Source organism: Cloeon dipterum, chromosome 2 (assembly GCF_949628265.1).
Source record: "Cloeon dipterum chromosome 2, ieCloDipt1.1, whole genome shotgun sequence".
NCBI lineage: Eukaryota > Metazoa > Arthropoda > Insecta > Ephemeroptera > Baetidae > Cloeon > Cloeon dipterum.
The window spans coordinates 2,894,737-2,918,113 of record NC_088787.1 but is presented as its reverse complement, the minus strand read 5'-3'; the positions used below and the strand labels follow the sequence as shown (position 1 = coordinate 2,918,113).

Genomic DNA, 23,377 nt, shown 5'->3' with positions numbered 1-23,377 from the left:
GAATTAAATTAAATAAAATGATAACGTCATCACCTGGATAATTTATCACTGGAATTTCAAAATAGGTCGTGTTAGTGGGCAGGGTTCTAAATCCTTGAAAAGGGGCGTGGCGGGTACCAAATTTCGCGGGATATTCGAAAAAATTTCAGATTTCTGATGACTTGCCGCAAACATAATTAATTATTTATCGGTTTTTATGCACTTAAATTATTTTTAAATCTCGTGTTTTCTCATCCGTATAATTAATCTGGAAACTTCGACGCAAATATTCTTGGAATAGCCATCACAGAGGAAAATTTTTCCAATGATTATTCATAGTTTCGCGGCAATAATTCGCTTTCCAGTCGGATTAATCAGGAAATGGGGTGGAAAGAGTGCGTTCGAGGAGGGAAAAAAGCACGAGAGGCGATTTGTTTTCCTTATCCGCGGCGGCCGAGTGAGTGCATTCATCTCTCAAGTTATCTGCGCGCCAAAAAGCAAAGATTCGCTCGCTTTGCAATTTAATTATTGCGGCTGCGAGCGAGACAAGAAGCAAGAAAAATGGCTTTGTTGCTCTGCACTTCTTTTAGCTTTTCGCCCAGACGCATAAATTATGAAAAGCACGCTGGAATTCGGGCCATTTTTTTATTAAAATATTCGCAGCCGCCGCCGCCAGCCGCCACGGCCGCAGACAGACGACTGACTGGCTGCTTTTGCTATTTATTGTTTTTGCCCTTACACCGCGCTCCAAATTGAATTCCCTTTCGTCCAATTTTTCCTTTTCAAACACGACGCCGCCCACGACAGAAGGGAGGCAAAGAGAAAGAGGAATGTTAATCCCAACTCTCCCTTATTTTACGCGTGCCATGCAGAAAGGAAAAAAAATGGCGCCACTGTCACATAATTCATTTTGGCAAATTTACTCTGCACTTGTGCAGCTCGCTGAATTTACTCGGATCTTAAAGGATCTCTCAAAGCGCGAAGAAAGCCGCCATTTTTGTTTTAAATTAGGATTTATATCCGAAATTATGAAGAATTTTGTGTAAAATGTGTAATAAAATAACTTTAATCAGAATTCTTTAATTTAAAAAATTGCAAGAAATTTAAAATTCATCACGCTTTAAATTTTAAACATTTTTAAAGATAAAAGAACCACCTCTCATCCGCCATCTTTATAATTCTGGCGGGAATTTTAAAAGATAAAGTAAATTAAGCCGTTAATAACGTAAAAATTAAATTTAATGAAACATTTAATAACATAGTCTAGATATTTTATCACTAGAATTTAAATTAGGGGCGTGTGAGTGGGCGTGGCTTCAATCACATTCGCAATTTTAAGAAATCTACAATTTAAAAAACGGCGGGAAATAAAAAAATTCCTCTCCATCGCCATTTACAATTTATTACAGGTAAACGAACCTTCCTCTCATCCATCATTTTTATAATTCTGGCGGGAATTTTCAAAAATAAACTAAATGAAGCCATTGCCGTTAATGATGAAAGGCATTTGGCTGCTTTAAAGCGTTTTTCACTTGTTATTAAGCGCAGACGAGCGGCAAGTTGGATAATGGAGCCGGGCCAGAGCTTTCGAGGGCCATTAAAAGGGAAGTGCGCTAATGGCGGACGCACTGAGCCAAGCCAAGCGCTTAATCAAATTAAAATTGACCCTCGTTGTTGTTGTGCTTTAACCGCGCACAGCCGGCCGGGCTAACTCGATTCGCAGCCGCCGCATACGCGATGCAAAGTGAACTAATTCGATTCGTTCTTTTTGACACCCTCTCCCCCTCGCAAAGGGTTTCATTTTAATTCCCTGCACTTTCGTACAAGCGGGCTTAGGTGTATTTTATTAAATTGCTGGCATAAATTATTGTAATTATGCTACAAAATGTCTTTAAAGGGCGGGAAATTTAAATTCTTCGTGCTTAAAGGATTTTATTATTTAAATTGATCAAATTTCCGTCTTGTTTCAGGTGAGAACTACAATGTTGCGGCTGTCGGTCGAAAGAGAAGCAAAAAGCCACGAGACTGACACACGAGAGCGAGAGGAAAGGGAAAGAAAACAAGCGGCGTGTTTGCCTGTGCTCGGCTCGGCGCGCAAAAATAGACTCTCGCTCTCTTTCTGGACAACGCCCCCGGCCGATCATCGCCTCCGCACTCCGCCCGCTACGACCGCCACCGCCGCAGCCAAACTCGCGTACTTTATTTCCTTCCCGCCGAGAAAGAGAGAGAGAGAGAGAATGAGAGAGATATTCACTGCTTTTGCTCCGAGCTAGGCCAACCGCCCGACACGCACGCCGAGCAGCTTGCATAACAGGCCAACTCGCAGGGGAACCGGAAAAAAAAACTTTTTTGCCAGATTTGCTCGGAAATTCGATCCGTGTCTTATTCTAGAACACCAATTTAGACGCTTATGTTTAACACAATTTTATTTTTAATTTTTTGCAGCAGTTTAAAAATTTAAATCACCTCTCCAATGTTTTTAACAAGTACAGGGGTGGTAATTTAGGGGTGAATGTTAGATAATTATAAAATTCCAGAGATTTTCAAGAGCTAACTAAGTCATTTCGACGTTTTTCCAATAAATTTTTAGTAAGGGGTTGAAAGGGGTGGGGGTGAGCATCCATTAAACCACTTTGTTCAACAGGGGTGGTAAAGACGAGTCTAAGGGTGTGCAGTTTTTGCAATTCTGACGATTACAACCCGAGATTTGCGACTTCAAAAATTGCCAAAAATCGAAAATTTGTATTTTATTTTAATTGAATTTTTCGAAAAACATGGGGTACACCGCTCTGAGACTTTCACAGGAGTCCACACATGCTTCGGGCCTATTTTTAGGGGCTTTTCGGATTATTTAAAAAATTCTGAATATTTTAAAAGCCATTGATAACGTTTTTTCCATTAAAAAATTAGCAAGGGGTTGAAAGGGGTGGAGAGTAAGCATCCCTTTAACCCCTTTTTTCAACAGGCGAGGCCAAGACGATTATAAGGATGTTCAGTTTTTGCAATTCTGACGATTAGAACCTGAGATTTGGGACTTTAAAAATTGCCAAAAATTAAAAAAAAACAAAAAAAAATTGATTTTTTTTATTTTTAAAATAATTTCTTGAAAACTATGGTAGAAACCACTTCTAGACATTCAAAACAGTCCACACGTGCTTTGGGAATGATTTTAGGGGCTTTTCAGATTTTTTAAAAATTTTGGAATATTTTAAAAGCCACGATAAACACCTAAAATAACTTTTGACCTCAAGCCTTGACCTTATAGAATTAAATTTAATGTTAATCTGTTCGGGATTGACGAGGGGAATCCAAAACCTGCTAAAATTTTAAATTCTTTCAATAAAATTTAAATCCAAAAGTTAAAAACAACTGAAAATAGTGGATCTTTTTTCTTTTAATAAACTCACCCCCCGATATTTTCCTCCAAGAACCGAAATGGCCTCCTCTGGAGAAATCTCTGTGTGCCAATTATTAATAAAACATGCGCTGCGTTTATTTTAATGTGTATTCTGCGACTCTTCGGGGATGAAAAGTGCACTTTGCGAGATGAGCGGAAGCGGGCGCGTCGGACGTCCGGTGTTTGCCTGTTGACTTTGGGTGTCGATTACCTCGGCGGCGGCGGAGGAAAACGGAGAAGCAGCTTGAAGCAAAAGAGCGACCTCGATTTCCATTGCGAATCGCGGCACGTGCTTTCGCAAATTGCTCCATCTCGCTACATAACCTGCTCGCTCGCTCGCTAGCTCGGCGCGCACTCGCTCGACACACTCGACGCGAGAGGAAAACTTGCAAATGACACAATAACGCTCTCGACACACAAATTGCCCCTAAACTCTTCCTCCGGCGTAATATCGCAGGCATAAAAATATCCTGTCTGAGAAAATCAAGAAATGTTTCAAGGCTGCGATTTTCTAACGGCGCTTCACCAACAAACACCTCTGTAAAAAAGGGACATTTCAAGAATTTCCAGCAAATTTTATCGCCTGTCACGCATTTCATTTGTTAATTTAATTTTTCTACGGATGCGAGATGGCTCAAAATCACTCCATTTGTGCATAAAATTGAGAATTTTCCTTTTTCTATGTTATTTTAATAGGGAAAATGCGAAAAAACAGGTTTTTTAAACTTCGAAGTGAAACGGTTTCTACGATTTTGATTCGATCGGGTCGTGATTGGTCTCAAAAGATTTCCAGATAAATTCTGCGTCGATTCACCGTAGGGTTTGTTGAATTTTTAACCCTAATCGTGAGATATGGCGACTGGAATCCGAAATTTTGAGCAAAACTGCAATTTTCAAAAATTCACCCTGAGCTCAGGGTATGCGCCAGGGAGCTACAACTCTCAGAATAGTCTTGTAAGATGGTAAATTGAATTTTCAACCCCATTTTGAATTGTTAGTTCAAACTAAAATCCCAATGGGATTAAATGGGAGTGTCAGTTTTTTTAACTTTCGACCTGAGTATCTCATACCCTGAGTGCACTAAAAATCCGCCCGATTTTTTTATAAGTACCCATGAGATAAGGGTTCGAACGCGGGGTAGCACGGCCATGTTGGACCCCAGGGGCCCGCGCGGTGGGCCCTTAAACTCGAAAAATGTCAAAAAAATACATTTTTGGGACTTTAAAAATTAATAACTCCGGCCCTATGGGTCTGTTTGGGCCAAATTAAAAATTAAATTTACTCCCGGTAAATTCCGCGTCTAACGGTGTGAAAATCGACCTGATTGGTGTTCACAGGGCTCGGTAGAAGTATTAAGAACTTCAGATCTTTATTTAAACTCCTTTCTAAACACACCTGACAACTAGAGGCGCTGCAGTCGCACCTATTTTGCGGCGGAAGTGTTCAAATTTTCTTATTAATGCGTTTTAAAGCTTTAAATCGATCGTATTTAATCAAGAAACAATTTTTAATGGAGCCGGGAGGGGAGTTTAAACCGCTCAAAGTTTGCGAGTCGAATCGAGCGGTTGTTTCAAGCCGGCGAGGCGCGAAATTTACGGCGGCGGCGTGTCGTATTGGAACAATGAATCTGGAATTAGAGAGAAAGCCAATTATTGTATGTACTTGTGCGAATTCGGCGTGTTTGCCGCAGACTCTCATCTCTCTCGTCTCTCTGTGTTTCGCTTTTATCGCCGGCGAAGCTTTCGCAAGCAAGCAAGGCGAGGAGACGCGCGCGTAATCGAGGGGAGCCAGCTGCGAGGGCTCTTTGCTTTTATTCTCCCTTGCTCACTGGCGGGCTGCTAGCTGGCACGCACACTCGCGCGCGCGATAAAGCTGTCGCACGAATTATGATGCACGGCCGGTGCCCCGAAAACTGATTAAAAACGACAACGCGCGCGTTTATTTGCTAACGTCACCGAATCTTTTTGTTTGAGAGATTTATGCGTGGAGGAGAGACCTAGGAAACTGCTGAAAAGCCTGAAATTGAGACATTTAAAATCCAAAACGGCGACCTTTAAAGCATTTTAAATTTTCCCGCGCAAAGAAACACCTTTAGAAGGCCCCTGGAGTGTTTTGGGCAAAGTGGCCGAGAATTGTGCGCGCTGGAGCGGAGAGAAGGAGTGCATTTATTTTATTTCGGCGGCGTAAAAAGTTCCTCCGGCGAATATATAAGAAGTGATGGCCGTTTCCACTCTCAAACTTGAATTAGAGTTAAGCGTGCGTAAAATTGCATTTCCCTTTCTCGACCAATTTTCCAGTTAACGAAAATTCCTGCTGCTTCTCAGTCAGGAGAGAAGAGAAAGCAATAAAGTCTCGCGCGCAGGTCAGGTCTACCTCGCTTCTTCTTCCGATTCCATGCATAACTCGGCGCGCATGCATAAGCAGGGAATTTTCTTTACTGCCGCTGCACCTGTCTGGCAATGAGAAGCAGCTAGGGTTGCCAGAAACCGGAATAAATTATTCTCGCTACCTTTAAAGAATTTAATTTCATGTAATATAAAAATCAAACTGTTAAACTGTCTCGAAACTGTTTCTTTTTAATATAAAATATATAATTTAAATGTCACGTGTCTTTCAAGGCCGTCAAAATTTTTAAAATGTCGTTATTTTCAGTAAAAAAATGAGTAAAATCAATCATTTTTAAAGAATCAGGGGTTGAAAACCGGCTGAAAAACATGTTTTATTCCAAAATGGCGCCCCAGATGTCGATCCATCACGATATAAGGAGAATCAATATTGAATCAACCAGAATTCCACCAAGATCCACCAAAATTCCACCAATATCCTCAGAATTCCACCAAGATCCAGAGGTATTTCAACAAAATCCACCAAGTTTACTAAAATTCAAACAAGATCCACCGGAATTCCATTAAAATCCACCGGAATTCCACCAAGATCAATTGAAATTGGCATCTAGGGCGGCTACCCAGTCCACCATTTTGAATTTCCATGTTTTATTTCTCAATTTGTTTATTTACAGAGGATAACCTGATTAAAAATGGCGGTCTAATTGCGCCAAAATTCAATACTGATGAGAGCCACGCCCCCTTTTACACTCTCCCGCCGTTTTTCGAATTGAAACGGACGCGGCAACCCTACAGTCTTTTGTGGCAGGTGTTGAAATGTGCGTGCCGAGGTGATTTTCGCAACTTTGCTCGTTGTTTATCAAAATGGCGACTGCTCACAGCGTGGAGATGCGCTGCGTGGCGCGGTGATTGCGTTTGCCGCCGATTTATAACCGTCGATAAAAGCACTTTTGTACTCGGCTTCTTGCGCGCCATTAACTCGTCACACAAGTCGTCGTCTTTGACCTTTCAAAATTCCGTGCGAAACGCATAAAAAGCATAAAAAAGCGCCGTTTCCCCCGATTTACGAGCCGAAACTTTTCCCCCTCGGCTGCACAGACGAACGCACAACAGGGTCAAAAGCCGAATTTTATTCCGAAAGAAAGTTGCTAATTTCGTCTCATTAACCAATTATAAACGATTTGAAAGTTAACCTTTCGTGCGGCAGCCGGGAAATAAGTTTTACGAGGCCTGGGGTGGGCGTGGCCCGCTTGTTGTTTGCATTCGGCGCACGGCTTCGGACGCAAATCCGAATTAACGAGCCGACACGTCTAAATATTTGTTCCGCCCGTCAACAATGCGCGTGTAAATCACTCGTCGCTCGGATTTAATCGCGTTACAAGCAGATTGATGCGCTTTTTAGAGAATATAAACGCCGATTAATATTAAATTTAGAGCTAAAGAGTGCAATTTTAGATTAAATCAGGCTATTTTACATTTTACATCTCAGGAAACACCTTTAAGTTAGTTCCGAGCGGAGTTAACATTTAATTAACACAAGAGAATTATTACTTGACACGCGGTGAAATGGCAACAATGGCGTTTGTATATGTATTTTAATGAAAAATGTTGAGTTAAGAGCACATTTGCGGCTTGGAAACAAGATTGTCGGTGCGCGCGGCCACTTGGTTGTCGAGAAAATTTATTACCGCTCATTATAGTGCCGAGTTTTCCTTTGTTGCTGTTCGGCCTGCGCTCTCCATAGTCTCCACTTCCTCTTCCCTTTCGCTCAAGGCAGGAAGATGAGAAAGAGCAAATTGCACGACACACACACACACACACACACACAAAGCCGAGTAAAAAATCTGATTCATCGCCTGCTCGACACATGATTGTTTTGCCTCTCGTTTCGCAACTTTTCACTCTCGTTTCCGCCGAGGTTAACCGTGAAAATTAATTATCCCCCTCGCCTTTCGCTAAAAGTAAGAATTGGACGCTGGCCAACGACAACAATGAGGCTCGAATTGATTTCCCGCTTCCCGCCCAGCCAAACTCCAGCGTGTATGACGGGAAAACCATAACATTTTATTCCCACCGCCCACCAAATGTTTAAAGTACCACTGGGATTGCATTTTTGACATTCGTGAGGGTCAAAAACCGTTAATTTGGTGGTTTTTATTTGCCATTTAGAGACATTTACAAGAAAATTATTTTTGTAACAAGGAAAAGCCTGTAACTGTCCTCAAGTTCTGCATAATTATATATCAAACATGGCGCCGAATGATGATGTGCCGCACTACTTGGGTAGTGAGTAAAGGAGGAATGTTTTTCAGGCAGAAACTTTACGTTGTCTCTTTGATTAGAGGCGTCAGGTCATTGATAAACAGCTTTGTGTTTGTCTGATTATAAAATTAATCTGTGTTTCGACGCCATGTTGACTTCTGACTGGCGGGAACCAACACAGATCGCAACCCGGTGGGAATTACGACTGCGCAGAAGGTTGTAATTTGGGTCACGCATGCGCAGTGATGAGTTCCAGCTTCCTTGTGAGATGAAAAAGCGATCAGAACATACTGCGCATGCTCAAGGTGAGCACAATTTTACTGCGCAGCTTGAAAATGGGGGAATGTTTTTATCTGTTCTTAGATTTAACAACGAAAAAACATATAACTGTCCTCAATTCCTGCGTTTTTATCAATAAAACATGGCGGCGAATGATGATGTGCCGCTTTATATGGGTAGTGAGTAAAGGAGGAAAGTTTTTCAGGCAGAAACTTAACGTTTTGCCAATCTCCATTGATTTAAAATTAAATTTTCTAGACCTAAATATCGATTTAAATGTTTTTAATTTATTTCCGCTCTTAAAAACTAAAAAATAGATCATAATATTCTTAACTCCTTATTATTACACCTCTGTACGGTGCCAAAAAATTAAAATTGTGACAGTTGGGCTTCAGGGATAGCTTATTCTATCCATATTTTTCTGATAAACCTTGCCAAATTTTGCGCTTGGCTCAAAAAGGTGTAATTTGCGAGATCGGCGCCGAAATAGCTGGTGCTGTGTGGGCACTATCTGCGTCCGTGGCCGTAAATCTGCAGCTTTGTCTTATTGCACTTGTCAGGCGCACTTGATAAATCACGAATCGAGAGGCAACAAAAAAAAATCAGGGCAGACACAATAATTTTTCCAGCGCTTTCCTAATCCGTGCCCGGCGTAGATAAATATTCGGGGTTGGCACGCGAAATGAATTTGCCTGCGTTTGTCACTTTTCTTGCCCACGCGCCCCGAGGAAAAAGAGAGCAAAGTTAAAGAGCGATTGTCCGGCGGCGGCGGCGGCGAAAGGCGAAACCGAAACGCCAACAACACACCCACCCACAAGCCAGCCAGCGACTCACGCGCGCCCTGCATTCGGATGACTTTCTTGTTTTCACCAACTCGCAAATTGGAAAACTCGGCGCAGTGCTGGAAAGTTGCCAACCGGCATCATAAGAGGCCCTAACCCTGCCTGCTACTCCAGAATTCAGAATCTTGATCAACAGGATATCAATTTCGATCCTCTTGTATACAAGAAAATTCTATAAAGTGGAGCGTTAGTGATTTTTTTATTTAAAAAATTGAAATTGAATGAAAATGTAACCTTAACCCTACAAATTTTTTAAAAACTGCTGACCAAAAGTTTTACGAGTTTTACCGGTTAATTGCCTCCGGGGTGAGAAGAATTATGAAAATTTAATAGCGAAGAGATAAAAAATACAATTTTTGAGTCTTTATTTCATACTCGATAAATTCCATTTTTTAGCCACTTTAACGACACCTGGCGGGCTCTGTATTAGTTTCAATTGTGAGATCAGTACACCGTTGGAACGGCCAGGTAGAGAGCTTTCAGATTATGTGCAATTTGACCCTTTGGAAGACATCAGGGTGCTCAGGGAGTACCCTGAAATTCCTAAAAAAGTGGTTTTGGTAAAAAAATTTTAATTGATTTTCAGCAAGATTAAACTGACCCTGAAATATTTTTTTAATTAAAAATAGTATTTTAAATTTTTCAAAACAATATGCGCATTTTTTTAGCTTTTAAAAAAATAAAGAACAATAATTCGAATTTTTCAATTTAATATTTGGTTCAATCATCAATATTTGCTCACCGTTGGATCGGCCTAGTCGAGAGCTTTCAGAACACGTGCAGGTCGACCCTTTGGAAGCCATCAGGGTGCTCAGGGTATACCCTGATGTGTTCCTGACGACCCTGGTACCTTTGAAAAGGTCGAATTACACATATTCTGAAAGCTCTCAACTTGGCCGTTCCAAAGGTGTACAAATCCTAGAGATCGAACCAATACAGAACCCGTCAGGCGTCGTTAAAGTGGCCACAAAATGGATTTTAATTAAATCGATCGTCTAAGGGCTACCCTGAGGCCAGGGTAAGATTCATAAACCGTTTTAAATGGTCTTTTCTATTGGCTTAAAAATTCAAATTGATTTTTCAGCACGATACAATTGTCCCTAAAACAATTTGTTTAATAATTCAATTTAACCGGGTACGCCCCCTTTTTGAGCAAAGGAAATTAATTGCTTCCGGGGTGCAAAAATTATGAAAATTTAATTGTGAGAAGATTAAAAATAGTTCTTTTGATTCTTGAAAGTTATTTTTTATTTTTTCAAAAATTACAGATTTTCGAAAGGAGTTTGTGTTTGGCCTGATTGAAATTCAGCAGTTGATAGCAGCGTCAAAAACTGCCTAAATTCAGGAAGCTGATTAAATTTCCAGTCTTTTCCCTAATGTGCAAATTTTTCTCCAATTTACTGTATTCGCGCAAAATTCGTTTGAAAATTTCAATTAATTATTTTTGAGTAAATAATTTGAAATATTTTTTTGCAATCTATTTTTAAACGTTCAAATTGGCTTAATTAAATAATTTATTTCCAAATAAAAGCCCCGGATAAACTAATGTACCAGCAAAAAATCCGTGTCAAAAAGGGGAAGAAAATCCTGTTGTGTTTCTATTGAGGACATTTTTTTTGCACGGACAAAAAAGGCGGCGTGTTGCTTTGGCGCCGGCGGCCATTTAGCATTTGGTCCGGCCGGCGCGTCGCCCGCGGCAATTGTGCAATATTTCGCCTTGCTGTCCGCGCTTTTTGTCCGTGCGCAGCCTTTCCGGCCGGCCGGCGACACCGCTTTTCCATTACGCGCCTCGTTCAAAGGCGCAAGAAATTGCTTATGTATCGCAGAAAAATGCTACACACATTCTTATTCATTCAAATACTGTATAGCACCGTGCAGCAGATGCCAGGAAATGAATGCAAAAAAGAAGTGTCGACCCGAGCGAGCGGCAAAATATCAATAAAAGGATCATACTGCCACGAGAAAAGAGAAAATTAAAACGTCCGGCAAAAAGTGACAATATTGAATTTTTCCTTTAAAGGACATCTCCAGCCGCCATTTTGAAATTTTTAAATAAAATTAGGGTACTTTAAGAAACATATCCGCCATTTTGAATGTTCAGCAGGGCTTCAAACTCAATTTAATGAATTAAATTTAAAGATGGCGGACGCAATATTGCGTTTAACGCCTCAAAACCACCATTTTGTCAAAATGGCGGTCAAAGAATTTCGTCTTCCATTCAATAACGACAGTTTATCGTTTCCATTTGTCTCAAAATATCATTTTAAGGCCAAATGCCGCCATTTTATTTGCCAAATGGACCGTTAGCTCGAGTTGCGAGAGTGCAGATTTTTCAAAAAATGTCGGTTATTTATCGGATCTGTATAAGGTGCAGTAACGCGAGACGGACACAAATGGCCGAGGGAGGGAGGGAGGGTGGGAGGAAAGGAGTTGCGAAGTTCACAAATCACTCAGCAGCGCGGGAAAAAAGACAGGTCCGAGCGAGAAGAGGAAGAAAAATACGAGAGATGGAAATTGGGCAAAATAACGAGCGCGCGCCGGCCGTAAATCTCGGGCATTATTTATCGGTTTCGACTTCAAAAGCATTTCGCCGATAAATTCCCGCCGACGCCGCACAATTATGCAATACATATATCGCTCCTTCTGACAAAGGGCGCGCGAATTCCAAAAGGCGGAATGTTGATGCGCCCCGAGGGGTTTGAATTTTTGGCGGGCAAATTTTCAAGATGAAGAAAAACCATCTAAAAATGTTTGTTCCAGTAAAACGCCATTTTTAAATAATTTTACAACAATGGCGGCTAGCTGAGAATTCTGCGAAACCACCATTTTTACAAGATGGCGACCATTTAACATTGTCCAATTTTGATTTTAAATCTGCCGAACGGACAAAAATGAGATTTAAACCGTAAAACTCATTTGCAGCAATGCCTCTTTGTGGCAATTTGCATTTTGAAGCTGGCTTTGTGATTGGCCTCTGCAATTGTGCCTGATTTGCATGTCAAACGATCGACTCTGGGCTGTCCGAGGCCGCCGACAAACCGGCCGCACTCTGCTCATTTCCTCGGCGCTGCTCGCTCGGGACTCGGCATTTTCAGCATGCGAATTGCGAAATTTCCTTTCTGCAGCGGCACGACATTTATTATACTTTCGCTCCTGCGGGACCGGATCGTGAAGCAGAACGCACTCAACGTGCAAATTGCATTTTCGCTCACACACACACACTCGCGCTGCTGTTCTCCGCGAAAATTGTCTCTTTGATTAGAGAGGCGTCAGGTTATTACTCCGTGAAAACACATGTTTCATGGAACAGTAGCGAGAATTCATTCCGCCATGTTGGAATTACTTTGATGTTCGTCTGATTATGAAATTACTCTTTATTTCGACGCCATATTGACTTCTTACCGGCGGGAAAACCAACACAGATCGCAACCCGGCACCCCGGTGGGAATTATGACTGCGCAGATGGTTTTAATCTTGGCCACGCATGCGCAGTGATGAGTTTTAGCCTCTCAGTGAGATGAAGAAGCGATCTGAACGTACTGCGCATGCTTAAGATGCGCACAAGTTTACTGCGCAGCTTCCAATTGGGCGAATTTATGAAGCTGACTGATTTAACTAAAAACGAGTTATGTCTCTCCTGATTGGCCTCCATTATTTCGTCGCCATTTTGACTTCTGGCCGGTGGGAACAAGCACAGATCGCTACCTGGCCCCCCGGTGGGAATTGCGACTGCGCAGAAGGTTTTGATTTGGGTCACGCATGCGCAATGATGAGGTTAAGCCTCCTTGTGAGTGTTAGAAGCGATCTGAACATACTGCGCATGCTTAAGTTGCGCTCAAATTTACTGCGCAGCTTCAAAATGAGCGAATTTTTCAAGTTTACTAGATTCAACTATAAAAACGTTAATTTTACTTGCGGTAACCAACACAGATCGCAACAAGACCCCCGGATGATAGTTCTAGAGTCACATTAAAAATAAAAATGGCGTCAATCGTGCCTTTAAACCACCATTTTGAATTAAAGAGCTCATTAAAAAAATTAAACCGAGGAAATTAGCCATTTTATCGATGTTTTTTCAATATGGCGGAATGAATTCTTTCTTTTGTGATTTTCCTTTAAGACAGCTTCTTTGCAACGGCCATAAAGTGCAGAAAGCGACGTATAAACTGTGTAGAATAACGATTAAAGGACATGGCAGAGAGCACGCAAATAAATAGAGCGTGCGCACAGCTTTGACAGAACAATTTCGCTTTTCATTCGAGTTTAAAAGGAGCAGCGAGAGAGCCAAGAAGTCCGCATCTGGCCGCTCGCTCGCTTCCAGTTTAATCTGGTGGAAAAGGAAACAAACGGCTTTCTCATCCTCTGCCTGCCCCGACACGAGCGCATTAACTCTCGGCCTTAATCGCGTTTTGCAACCAAAACATTCGCCCGCTGGCGCCACACTTCTCCCCCGCATTCGACAATTAGTATTTTTTAGCAACAAGTGACAGGAAATTTATTTTTTATTTTTTCTCAATTCAAATGGACTTGAAAATTCGATTTTTGATTTTTAAAATTAAATTTTATATGGAAAAATGTTTATAAATAAATTGTAGACTCTTTGGTCCTAAAGATTTAATTATTAATTATTAAAAATCAATTTTATCAGTAAGAAATGAAATAAAAAATCAATCTCTGCTGGATTTTTCCCCCTCTGATAAATGGATGCGTCAAAATTAACGTGTCCAATTTGCGGAGATTGCGAAAGCGCAGAGTTGGCGATGCGTGAATGCGAAATGGAATTGCGGAGGTGCAATTATTGAATTCGCTTCGGTGCGGGGCGGCTGCGCGCGGCAATAAAAGCAGAGTCGATGGAATTAAAACACTCGATCGGAATTAGCTTTTTACGATCGGCGCGGCGAGGCAAATAAAGCCAGATATGATATACATCTATCTGTGTGCGCGAAAAAGCGCTTTTATTGCCGCAGACGCCGACGCACGCAACTTTCTTTCTTTCTTCTTTCCCGGCAACCTTTCCGACTTCCGACGCAAAAAGCCGGCGCCCAACTCCTGCCAAATTCCGCAATTATCTGCACATCTGATTTTCCTTTTTTGTTTCTCTCTAAATATTTATTTTCTCTGTTGAAAAATGGATATTGTGAGATAAAAGTTTCAATTTGCAGTTACGTGCTTGGATTTTTTCATTTAACGCGCGAGAGATAAAAAGAGCTGGCCGTAAATTTGCGTATCGAGGTAATTAGCTTCGATTTTCGCTTAAAATACCGTCTTTTACGAAGTTTCTGAGCGCAACAATCGATTCCTGAGGGTAAAATTAGGTTAATTGGATGTTTTCCCGCTAATACAACGATTTTAAGCATTATAACAATTGCAATTATTTAAATAAAATTCTGAAAAACAAAAATTGTTCTAAGAAAAATACCATTGACCCTGAATTTGGTGTTAATTCAAATGGTCTTGATGAAACAAATCCAATTCAAACTTAAAAATCGTTCTTGCCGCGGAAATTTGTCCGACGCCCCCTTTTTTAATGCAGTGCTGTGCGCATACGGGTCATTTGATTGGACTGAAGTTGGATAATAATTTAATTTCCAGCATTTAATAACGTCACTGTGATCAGGTGACTCGTCTGGACGATGGGCAGGGATTTTAAAATTATCTTAGGACAATTTTCCGCAGAAAAAACGATATTTTCCGTTAAAGATCGTATTTTCCGAAGATTCTGAGCACTCAAATCGATTCCTGATGGTCGAATTAGGTATATTGGACATTTTTCCGACCGTAAAGTGCACGAACGTTTTTCCCGCCAAAACAAAATAAACGTAATTCCGAGAGCTGCGCATGCGTGAGAGCTGGTTTGATCACTTGCAGAGAGACCACCTGTACAAATGACTTCTTTGTCACATCCAGCCAGCTCTCACGCATGCGCACTTGTCACAAATGCGTTCATAATATTTTGGCGGGAAAAAGGTTCACGCGTCGCACTGCACTTATTGGTCGGAAAAACATCCACTTTACCTATCTCGACCCTCAGGAATCGATTGGTGGGCTCAGAATATTCGTCAAAGACAGTCTTTAACCAAGGAAAAGCATCTCCACGCAAAATTTCGTTCACAAAATTAGTTAATTAGTCGAAAAGGCTGCCATCTTGAATCCTTAATGACTGACCCAGACGCGGAGGCATTTCCCGCACGCCCAAATATTATTTCTAACTAAATTTGTGGCAAAAGTTCAGTCTGCGCGCCGGGCGAAATTGCTTGGTTAATAAACAGCGAGAGCGAACTTGAGGCGAATTCCTGGCAAAAGCCGAGTGTCGAACGTGACCGCAAAAGTTGCTTTTCTGCTCGGCACGCCGAATGGAAATTGTGCCCGACTAAACACATTTTCCAGCGCGAGAGCTGCAACACAGCTGCAGCGAGAGCAGAAAATCCGATCACAAAGTTCTCAGCATGTATGTTCGGCCTTTTTTTATCGCTTTTCGTCCTGAATACACACATATATTCGATGGATGGGCGTTTTTTCCCCTAAAAAACATGCGGGGTCGTGAAACTTTGTGTACTTTTGATTTTCAAAAGGCAAACACAAAAAAAAATAAATGGAAAAGAAAATTGCAAGGGTTGCGATCGACTTGCGAGGGTAAGTTTTGTGCATTTGTCCGCACATTTGCATCAATTCGATTTTCTCTTTGTCTTTGAAGGCATAATCAGCGGAAAATCGGTCTCGCGAGCCTCATCGCTCTGCGTCCAATTGCTCTCGCTACGACGATTTTCTCAACTCGCGAGGGCTTTAAATTCCTCTTATCGGCGCAAAATGAGACGTGAAGTGACCTTAATATGTTTCCTTGAAAGATTTAGTAATTGTGTTACTAAAAATATTATTTTCTTTGTAAAAAGGTATCAAGAACTTAAGAAAATTTACTTAACTCCTTTCTAAACACACCTGACAACTAGAGGCGCTGCAGTCGCAGCTATTCAGTGGCGGGAAATTTTGAATTTTGCATTTTAATTACGTTTTTATTACAAGAAAATTTTGAAATTTGCGTATCTTTTAAATTTTAAAATAAAAAATGAAATATTTTGAGATGATTTTCGAACAAATTAACTCAATTTTGGGTATTTCTAATTTTCCAAAAAAAATTAAAGGTTCTTTAACGGCCAGTTAAAATTTTCAGACGAATTTTGTGCGAAAATTATAATTTTGAAAATAATTGCTCAATAGGAATAAACTGGAAATTTAATCAGCTTTCTGAATTTCGGCAGTTTTTGGCGCTGTTATCAACTGCTGAATTTTAATCAGGCTAAACACACACCCCTTTCAAAAATCTGCTACTTTTTAAAAAAATAAAAAATAACTTTCAAAGCTCAAAAGCACTATTTTTAATCTCGTCACAATTTAATTTACATAATTTTTCTCACCCCTGAAGCAATTAATTTCCTTTGCTCAAAAAGGGGGCGTAATCAGTAAAATTGGAATAATCGGTTTATTAGTCGTTTCTATTTACTTTTCATGAAATATAATTTTTTAAATAATAAAATCACTCAAATTTAGAAAATTGAAGGAGGAAGCTTGGGAAGTAGTGTTTGGTTTGCTAACGAGCGGGCGCGGATCGATGGCGGGGCCGGTGGTGCGGGGGTGGCAATTGGCCGCGGTCGTTTGGGGAGGCTCTTATATGGTTCGTCTCTGTGTGACGGCGGGCGTTAATGCCTCGCGAAGGAAGAAATAAGCGCGTGGCAATCATCAATCTGGCGCACGTCGGCCATGCAGTGATGGATGAGCCGAATTCGCATCAAACACGATCGCGTAATCGCCGCCGCCGACTCACTGAGCATTAAAAACAACCGCCCGCCCGCAAGGCGAAACAAGCGCCAAACAAGCCGCCAAATAACGCACAACAACAACAACAGCATGCTTCCTCCCACTTTTTTCTCTGCTTCCGACACGATTAATTATTTTTGATTGATTGCTTTGATTAAACAAAAAAAAAAATCATCACCTGGTTTTATTTACGGGTCTCGAAGGGCGCGCGGCACACCCTCCCAGGAATAGTTTGTTTGTTCTAAATTAGGAAAAATTAATGGAGGCAGCCGTAAAAATTTACTGCCACTAAATTCTTTTATTGTTTTTGCAGTCGTAAAAAGTTTGTGACTCTTGAGCACACGAGCCGCCACGGATACAAAAAAATCGGTTTGCAATTTTTTGTGCTAAGCAAACAATAATCGAATGTCGCGAGACACCGTCTACGTGTATTCCATCGGGGATCTGTGTCGATTTCCGCCGGTCAGACGTAAATATGGCGTTGAATTTTAATAGTTGTATGAATATTCCCGCATTTTGAAGCTGCGCAGTACACTTGTGCGCATCTTAAGCATGCGCAGTAAGTTCAGATCACTACTTCATCTTACAGGGAGGCTGAAACTCATCACTGCGCATGCTTGACCAAAATTAAAACCTTCTGCGCAGGCGTAATTCCCACTGGAGGTCTGGATTACGATCTGCGTTGGTTCCCGCCGGTCAGAAGTCAATATGGCGTCGAAAAAATGGAGGCCAATCAGGAGACATAACTTATTTTTTGTTAAATCAATCAGCTTGAAAAATTCGCTCATTTTGAAGCTGCGCAGTAAACTTGAGCGCAACTTAAGCATGCGCAGTATGTTCAAATCGCTTCTTCATCTCACTGAGAGGCCAAAACGCATCACTGCGAATGCTTGACCCAAATTAAAACATTCTGCGCAGTCGTAATTTCCACCGGGGGACCGGGATGCGATCTGTGTTGGTTTCCCGCCAGTCAAAAGCCAATATGGAGTCGAAATAATGGAGGCCAATCAGGAGTCAGTCCAGCGGCCAATCAGAAGCGTCAAAAAAGAGGCGTGCCAACCTAATAATTTCATTTCTGCGTATTTTTTACATTTCCATTAGCCTGATGTGCCATCTAACCGTCGATTCGCAAATCACCGGGCTAATCAGGTGTTAGTAAAGAATTTCCCGCCATAATCTTCCAGACGCCATATCTACGCGTCGTGTGAATCCAGCCCCCGTAGGATTTTATTCTTTATTTTAAGAATTGCAAACTTGAAAAGATGCCGACTCTGAGAGTTTGTTAACGAGAGTTTACAGCACTTATTTGCTTCGCGGTGGCGCAGAGCCGGTTTAAACGCGCGCCTCGGGATTAGCTTAATTCAGATGCTGAGTCTTGCGTCGCGGTATATTAAGCGCGAAAATTATTTCCTTGTTACAACATTATTTGCCGCTTGAGCCAAAAATAGAAACACAAATGCGCATCCAGCCAGCCCTCCACGCTCCCACGCTAAAAGGCGAAATAGGCGTGTTTCTGCTTATCTAAAGCGGGGAAAATTTAAATTTCACGCAGCTGTTTATTGATTAAAATGTAGGTCATTTGAAAAATTGAATATTATTGTGTTAACCAGAATAATTTGCGATCTGAATTTAAAAAAAAATAATTTTTCAGCTGTAGCTTTGCGAAAACTATTTTTTAAAAAATTTAAATGACTAATTATGACTACTACCAACTTATTCAACCATAAACGATGAAATTAAATTAATTCTCTTAAGTGAAATTGATGATATTTTGCTAGAGATAAAAAAGCAGGCCGTAAATTCGTGAATCGAGGTAATTAGCTTCGATTTTCGCTTTAATTCGACCCTCAGGAATCGATTGGTGTGCTCAGAAATCTCGTCTAAGACGGTTTTTAATGAAATGATATATTTTTAAATAATGTGGGAAGAGGATTTGTTTATTATTTCAAAGAAATATATATTTTTTAATAATTTCTAACAAATTTTCATCACAATTTAGGCCATAAATTAAAATAGTATATATTTAGAATAAATATAACAACAAAAATGTCCAATATTTTTTAGATTTGATTTAGTGGTAGACGAATGACAATATTAAATACTATCCTCTTAAAAGAGAATGTAAATATTAGATCTACATAAAGCCTGTATTTTTTATTTCACTTTTATCCATAGAAAAACGTTGTGCAACGCTTCTAATTAAAAAAATAACCTTGAATTTAAAAAAAACCGAGCGCACAAGAGAACGTTCTAGAATAAATAAGCAGTTTTTATTCCACTTTATTTTTTTCCTTCACTCTTTTCCGCGCCGGAAATTGTTTGCGCGCAGTTGAGAAAAAGAAGTCATTGCTTTGTTCGCTTTGAGCGACGTTACGGAAGAGCCGAATGCTCTCTCAAAGAAACTTGTTGTTGCGTCGTTGAAATGCACCTTTGCCATTATAGCAGCAATTCCGAGAGCGGCATCGAAAGAGACTTTTAATTTCACGCTGCGCTCTCCGTCCTTGCGGCTCGGCAACAAAAAACTGGGGCGCCTTTTATTGCCAGCCGACGCACACACCTTTACGACACTCACCAAAACACCAATCAACCCTTATTGTCCCCTTCGCACCCCCAAATAACGCGAAAAAACATTTTTAATTCAATTGCCTTAATTCGACATGCACGAAAACCGATTTTCATTATTCAAGCTTTATTCCGCGTAGTGATTTTGCGGTTTCTCAGAAAGAATTGCCGTGTGTGTGTAGCGCTTTTGGCTGCAATAATTTTTGATCGCTCCAGTCGAGGTCTGCGGCGACAATAAAAATGGATTTTCTGCCGAAAGCAGCAGCAAATTTCCGCTCGGCTGCCTTTTCCCTCACTCTTTCACCGGATTTATTTATTTCGAGAGGCAATTGCGGCGAAAGCTTTCAACAAACTGCCGGCGCGAAAGTAAGCAAACACACCAAAGGAAAAAAATATATAGCTCGTCTCGCGTCTTGCCGAAAAGTCGCGAAAGGCTGCTATAGTTTTAATTAAGGAGAAACTCAAACTGAGATTTGCAACTCTTATTGCGTCATTTTATTAAAGGACTTTGTCAAAGAAAATTCATTTCGAACCTTAAATCCAATATTTGAAACTATTTTTTTTAAGGTGGAATTAGCTAGACGCCATCTTGAGTTTATTTTTAAATTTATTTATGGCATTGTTGAATTAAGATATAAATTCACAATCGGCAAATTTCCTAAATTCACAAATTTAAAACAACAAAAACGGTCCCGCGAAATGTTTGGTCCCACGATGGACCGGACGGTCCCTTCAAAACGGATCTAAAATTTTAATCAGGACCAAAACCATCCGGTTCCATCGTAGAACCAAATAAATCCACGCAGTAACCGAAATTCGGTTCCTTTCACGCTTGAATTAACGTATCAATAGTTGTTTGAATATTCGCCTGTTTCGAAGCTGCGCAGTAAACTTGTGCGCATCTGAAGCATGCGCAGTATGTTCAGATCGCTTCTTGATTTCACAGGGAGGCCGAAACTCATCACTGCGCATGCGTGACTCAAATTAAAACCTTCTGCGCAGTCGTAATTCCCACCGGGGTCCGAGTTCCGATCTGTGTTGGTTTCCCGCCGGTCAAAAGTCAAAATGGCGTCGAAATAGTGGAGGCCAATCAGGAGACAGTCCAGCGGCCAATCAAAAGCGTCAAAAAAGAGGCGTGCCGACCTAATAATTCAATTCCCGCGTATTTTGTTGCATTTTCATCGGTCTGATGTTCCATCTAACGGTCGATTGGCCAATTACCAGGCTAATCAGCTGTTACTAAAGAAATAACAACAAAAATATTAATTTCCGTTTGTAAATTTCCGCCATATCTGAATCAGGCCCCGTTGAAAATTTTAAAATCCCGCCATCTTGGATTTATGGACTCTTACTTAGATATTTTTCCTTCTGTTGTTCAGGTTCGGAACGCGACAGCAGTGTTCATCATCAACCTGAGCGTGTCGGACCTGATGCTGTGTTGCTTCAACCTGCCGCTGGTGGCGTCGCTGTTCTACCAGCGAGCGTGGCGCCACGGCCACCTGCTGTGCGTTTTGCTGCCGCTGCTGAGGTACGGACTGGTCGCCGTCTCGCTCTTCACGGTGCTGGCCATCACCCTCAACCGTTACGTCATGATCGGACACCCTCAACTCTATCCAAGGTGGGTTTCAACCTCCTCCCTTTTCCTCCTTATCACTTTTGTGCGTTTAAAATACATGTTTTGCGGAAATTGCGAAAATTTGCCGTTTTTTTTATCATTTTGAGGTAAAATAATGAAAATTTTATCCGAAGTCGAATGTTCCTTTAAGAAAAAAACCCATTTTTTCCCTTCTCCACGTCTCCACGTCCAGCTTTGATCCAGGTCGACGTTTAGTCTCGTTCACAACGACGCTGATATTTATTCGCACGAAGGGAAAAAGCGATCGGTCATTTGGCGAGAGAGAACAAGCGATTCGTCTTGCCATTTTTGTTGCCGCGCGTTTGACCCCGTTCCGACCTAATCTCTCTTTCTCTCGAGAGCAAAAGTCGGCCGCGAAAAAAGCCGCTCGCCAAGTTTGCTCGGCTCGCGCAAAAGTTGCGACTTATTCTTTGGCCGTTTTTCGCCGCCGCCGCCGCCGCCGCCGCTGACAAGGATAACTTTGTGTTTCCGCCCCCCGATTGCATTATAACTCGCGTACGACGGCCCAACGAGGTCGTTCCCCTTAACAAAAGAACATTTTTCAATCTTTCCGGTGCAATGCTCATCACCAGCCCCATTTTTTATGATCAGACACTTGACGGCGGCTTTTTTATTAAATTATTAACTTTGGAGATGATGGATTTTGAGGGATGAATTGAAGGAGATGTAAAAGTGCATCATGGCTGACATTAAAAATCATCTAAAATGGATGAACATGGCGTTGGAAAAGTCGCGAAAAGTGGCTTTGGGACTGATTTCAGGGTGGGGTACCCTGAAAAAGGTCATCAGGGTTGGTCAGGTGATAGAGCTCAGTGAGACCTTTCATTTAAGATCTTGTGAATTGAAATCCATCAATCCGCCGAATTATTAAGATTTTTCTAAAATATTGAGCTTTTCAGAATTTCGGGCATTCAAAAATCGTAGAAATTCGAAAAATGGTCAAATTTTGAAAAACTGAACATGAGATTTTGTGCCGCACCGAGGGGCGTCTACTGGTGCAGAAATCATCGCCGTTGGGCCCACAGGGCCGCAGCTGGGCCCCAAAAACCGAAATTTTGTAATGTCCAATTCACGTTTTTTAACATTTAAAAATTAATAACTCAGCTCCTATGGGTCGTACAGTCAAAATCCATTGTTGGTTGGACTCGTGGTAAAATTCTGCGTCGAATGGGCCCTTTAAAGCGGGGCCCGTGCGCCCCCGCTGCGTGAAAACCTCCGGATTCTACAAAAAAAATCCTCCCACCTTCGGGTATTATGAGTTGATTAATCCACCATTTTAAAATTTTGGGCTTCCGAACAACCCATCCGCCATTTTTAAAATTTAATTGCCACTATTTTCGTTTATACATGTTCAATAGGGGAATTTTTAAATCCAAAATGGCCGATTTTAGAGATTCGAATTCTGATATTTTTATTTGACATCCACCATTTTGAATTTCTTAATAGGAATTACAATTAAAAATGGCTAAAACGTAATCACCAGGGATCATGGCCTATTTCTGTACTCCTATCCACCATTTTAGATATATATGCCAATTATTTACGTTCTCCCGCCATCTTGGATTTTCCTTAACACCCGTTTGTTCTGTTCGCAGGCTGTACAAGCGTCGGTACCTGGCGCTGATGGTGGCGACGACGTGGGTGACGGGGTTCGGGGCGTTGATTCCGACGCTTTTGGGCGAGTGGGGCCGCTTCGGGCTGGACACGCAGATCGGCAGTTGCAGCATTCTGCCGGACGAAAACGGCAGCTCGCCCAAAGAGTTCCTTTTCATAGTCGGATTCGTAGTTCCGTGCGCCGCCATCGTCGTCTGCTACGCACGCATTTTCTACATCGTCCGCCGCACGGCGCTGCGTTCGCGCCGCGCGCCCCCTGCGAACGCCAACGCCACCACCGGCCCACTAGCGCCACGCTCGGCGGAGGTGTCGGCCGTCACGTGCCGCCTCGCTTCCGATGACTCGGCCCTCGGGCTCAGCAGCCTCGCCGACGCCAACGGACACTCGGACCACGCCCCCCGCAGCAACTCCTTCCTCACGCCCATGCGACTTCAGCTACCAGGTAAAATTCTTACACTTTTCCTACGCCATCTTGAATTTTTAAAACTTCAAAATGGCGGCCAGAACGCTGCTAAGAATTTTCTGATATAAAATGGCGTCCAAAATTTATTTTTGATAATTCATTCGCGTTTGAGCTGAAGAAAAATGACCCAAGTTTACGCCCCGCCCTCTTTTGTATCCCTCTGCATCGCGCACACGAGTCAGCTGA

General features: G+C 41.6%; 1 protein-coding gene across 1 annotated transcript in view; it reads left to right on the top strand.

Moving 5' to 3' along the window:
* LOC135936546 (G-protein coupled receptor moody) overlaps positions 1–23,377 on the top strand; it is a 43,157-nt gene that overhangs the window by 17,103 nt on the left and 2,677 nt on the right. The window contains exons 2-3 of the mRNA XM_065479398.1: positions 20,858–21,096; positions 22,710–23,170. Coding sequence (XP_065335470.1) covers positions 20,858–21,096; positions 22,710–23,170 — 700 coding nt within the window. The remainder of the gene's footprint in view (positions 1–20,857; positions 21,097–22,709; positions 23,171–23,377) is intronic.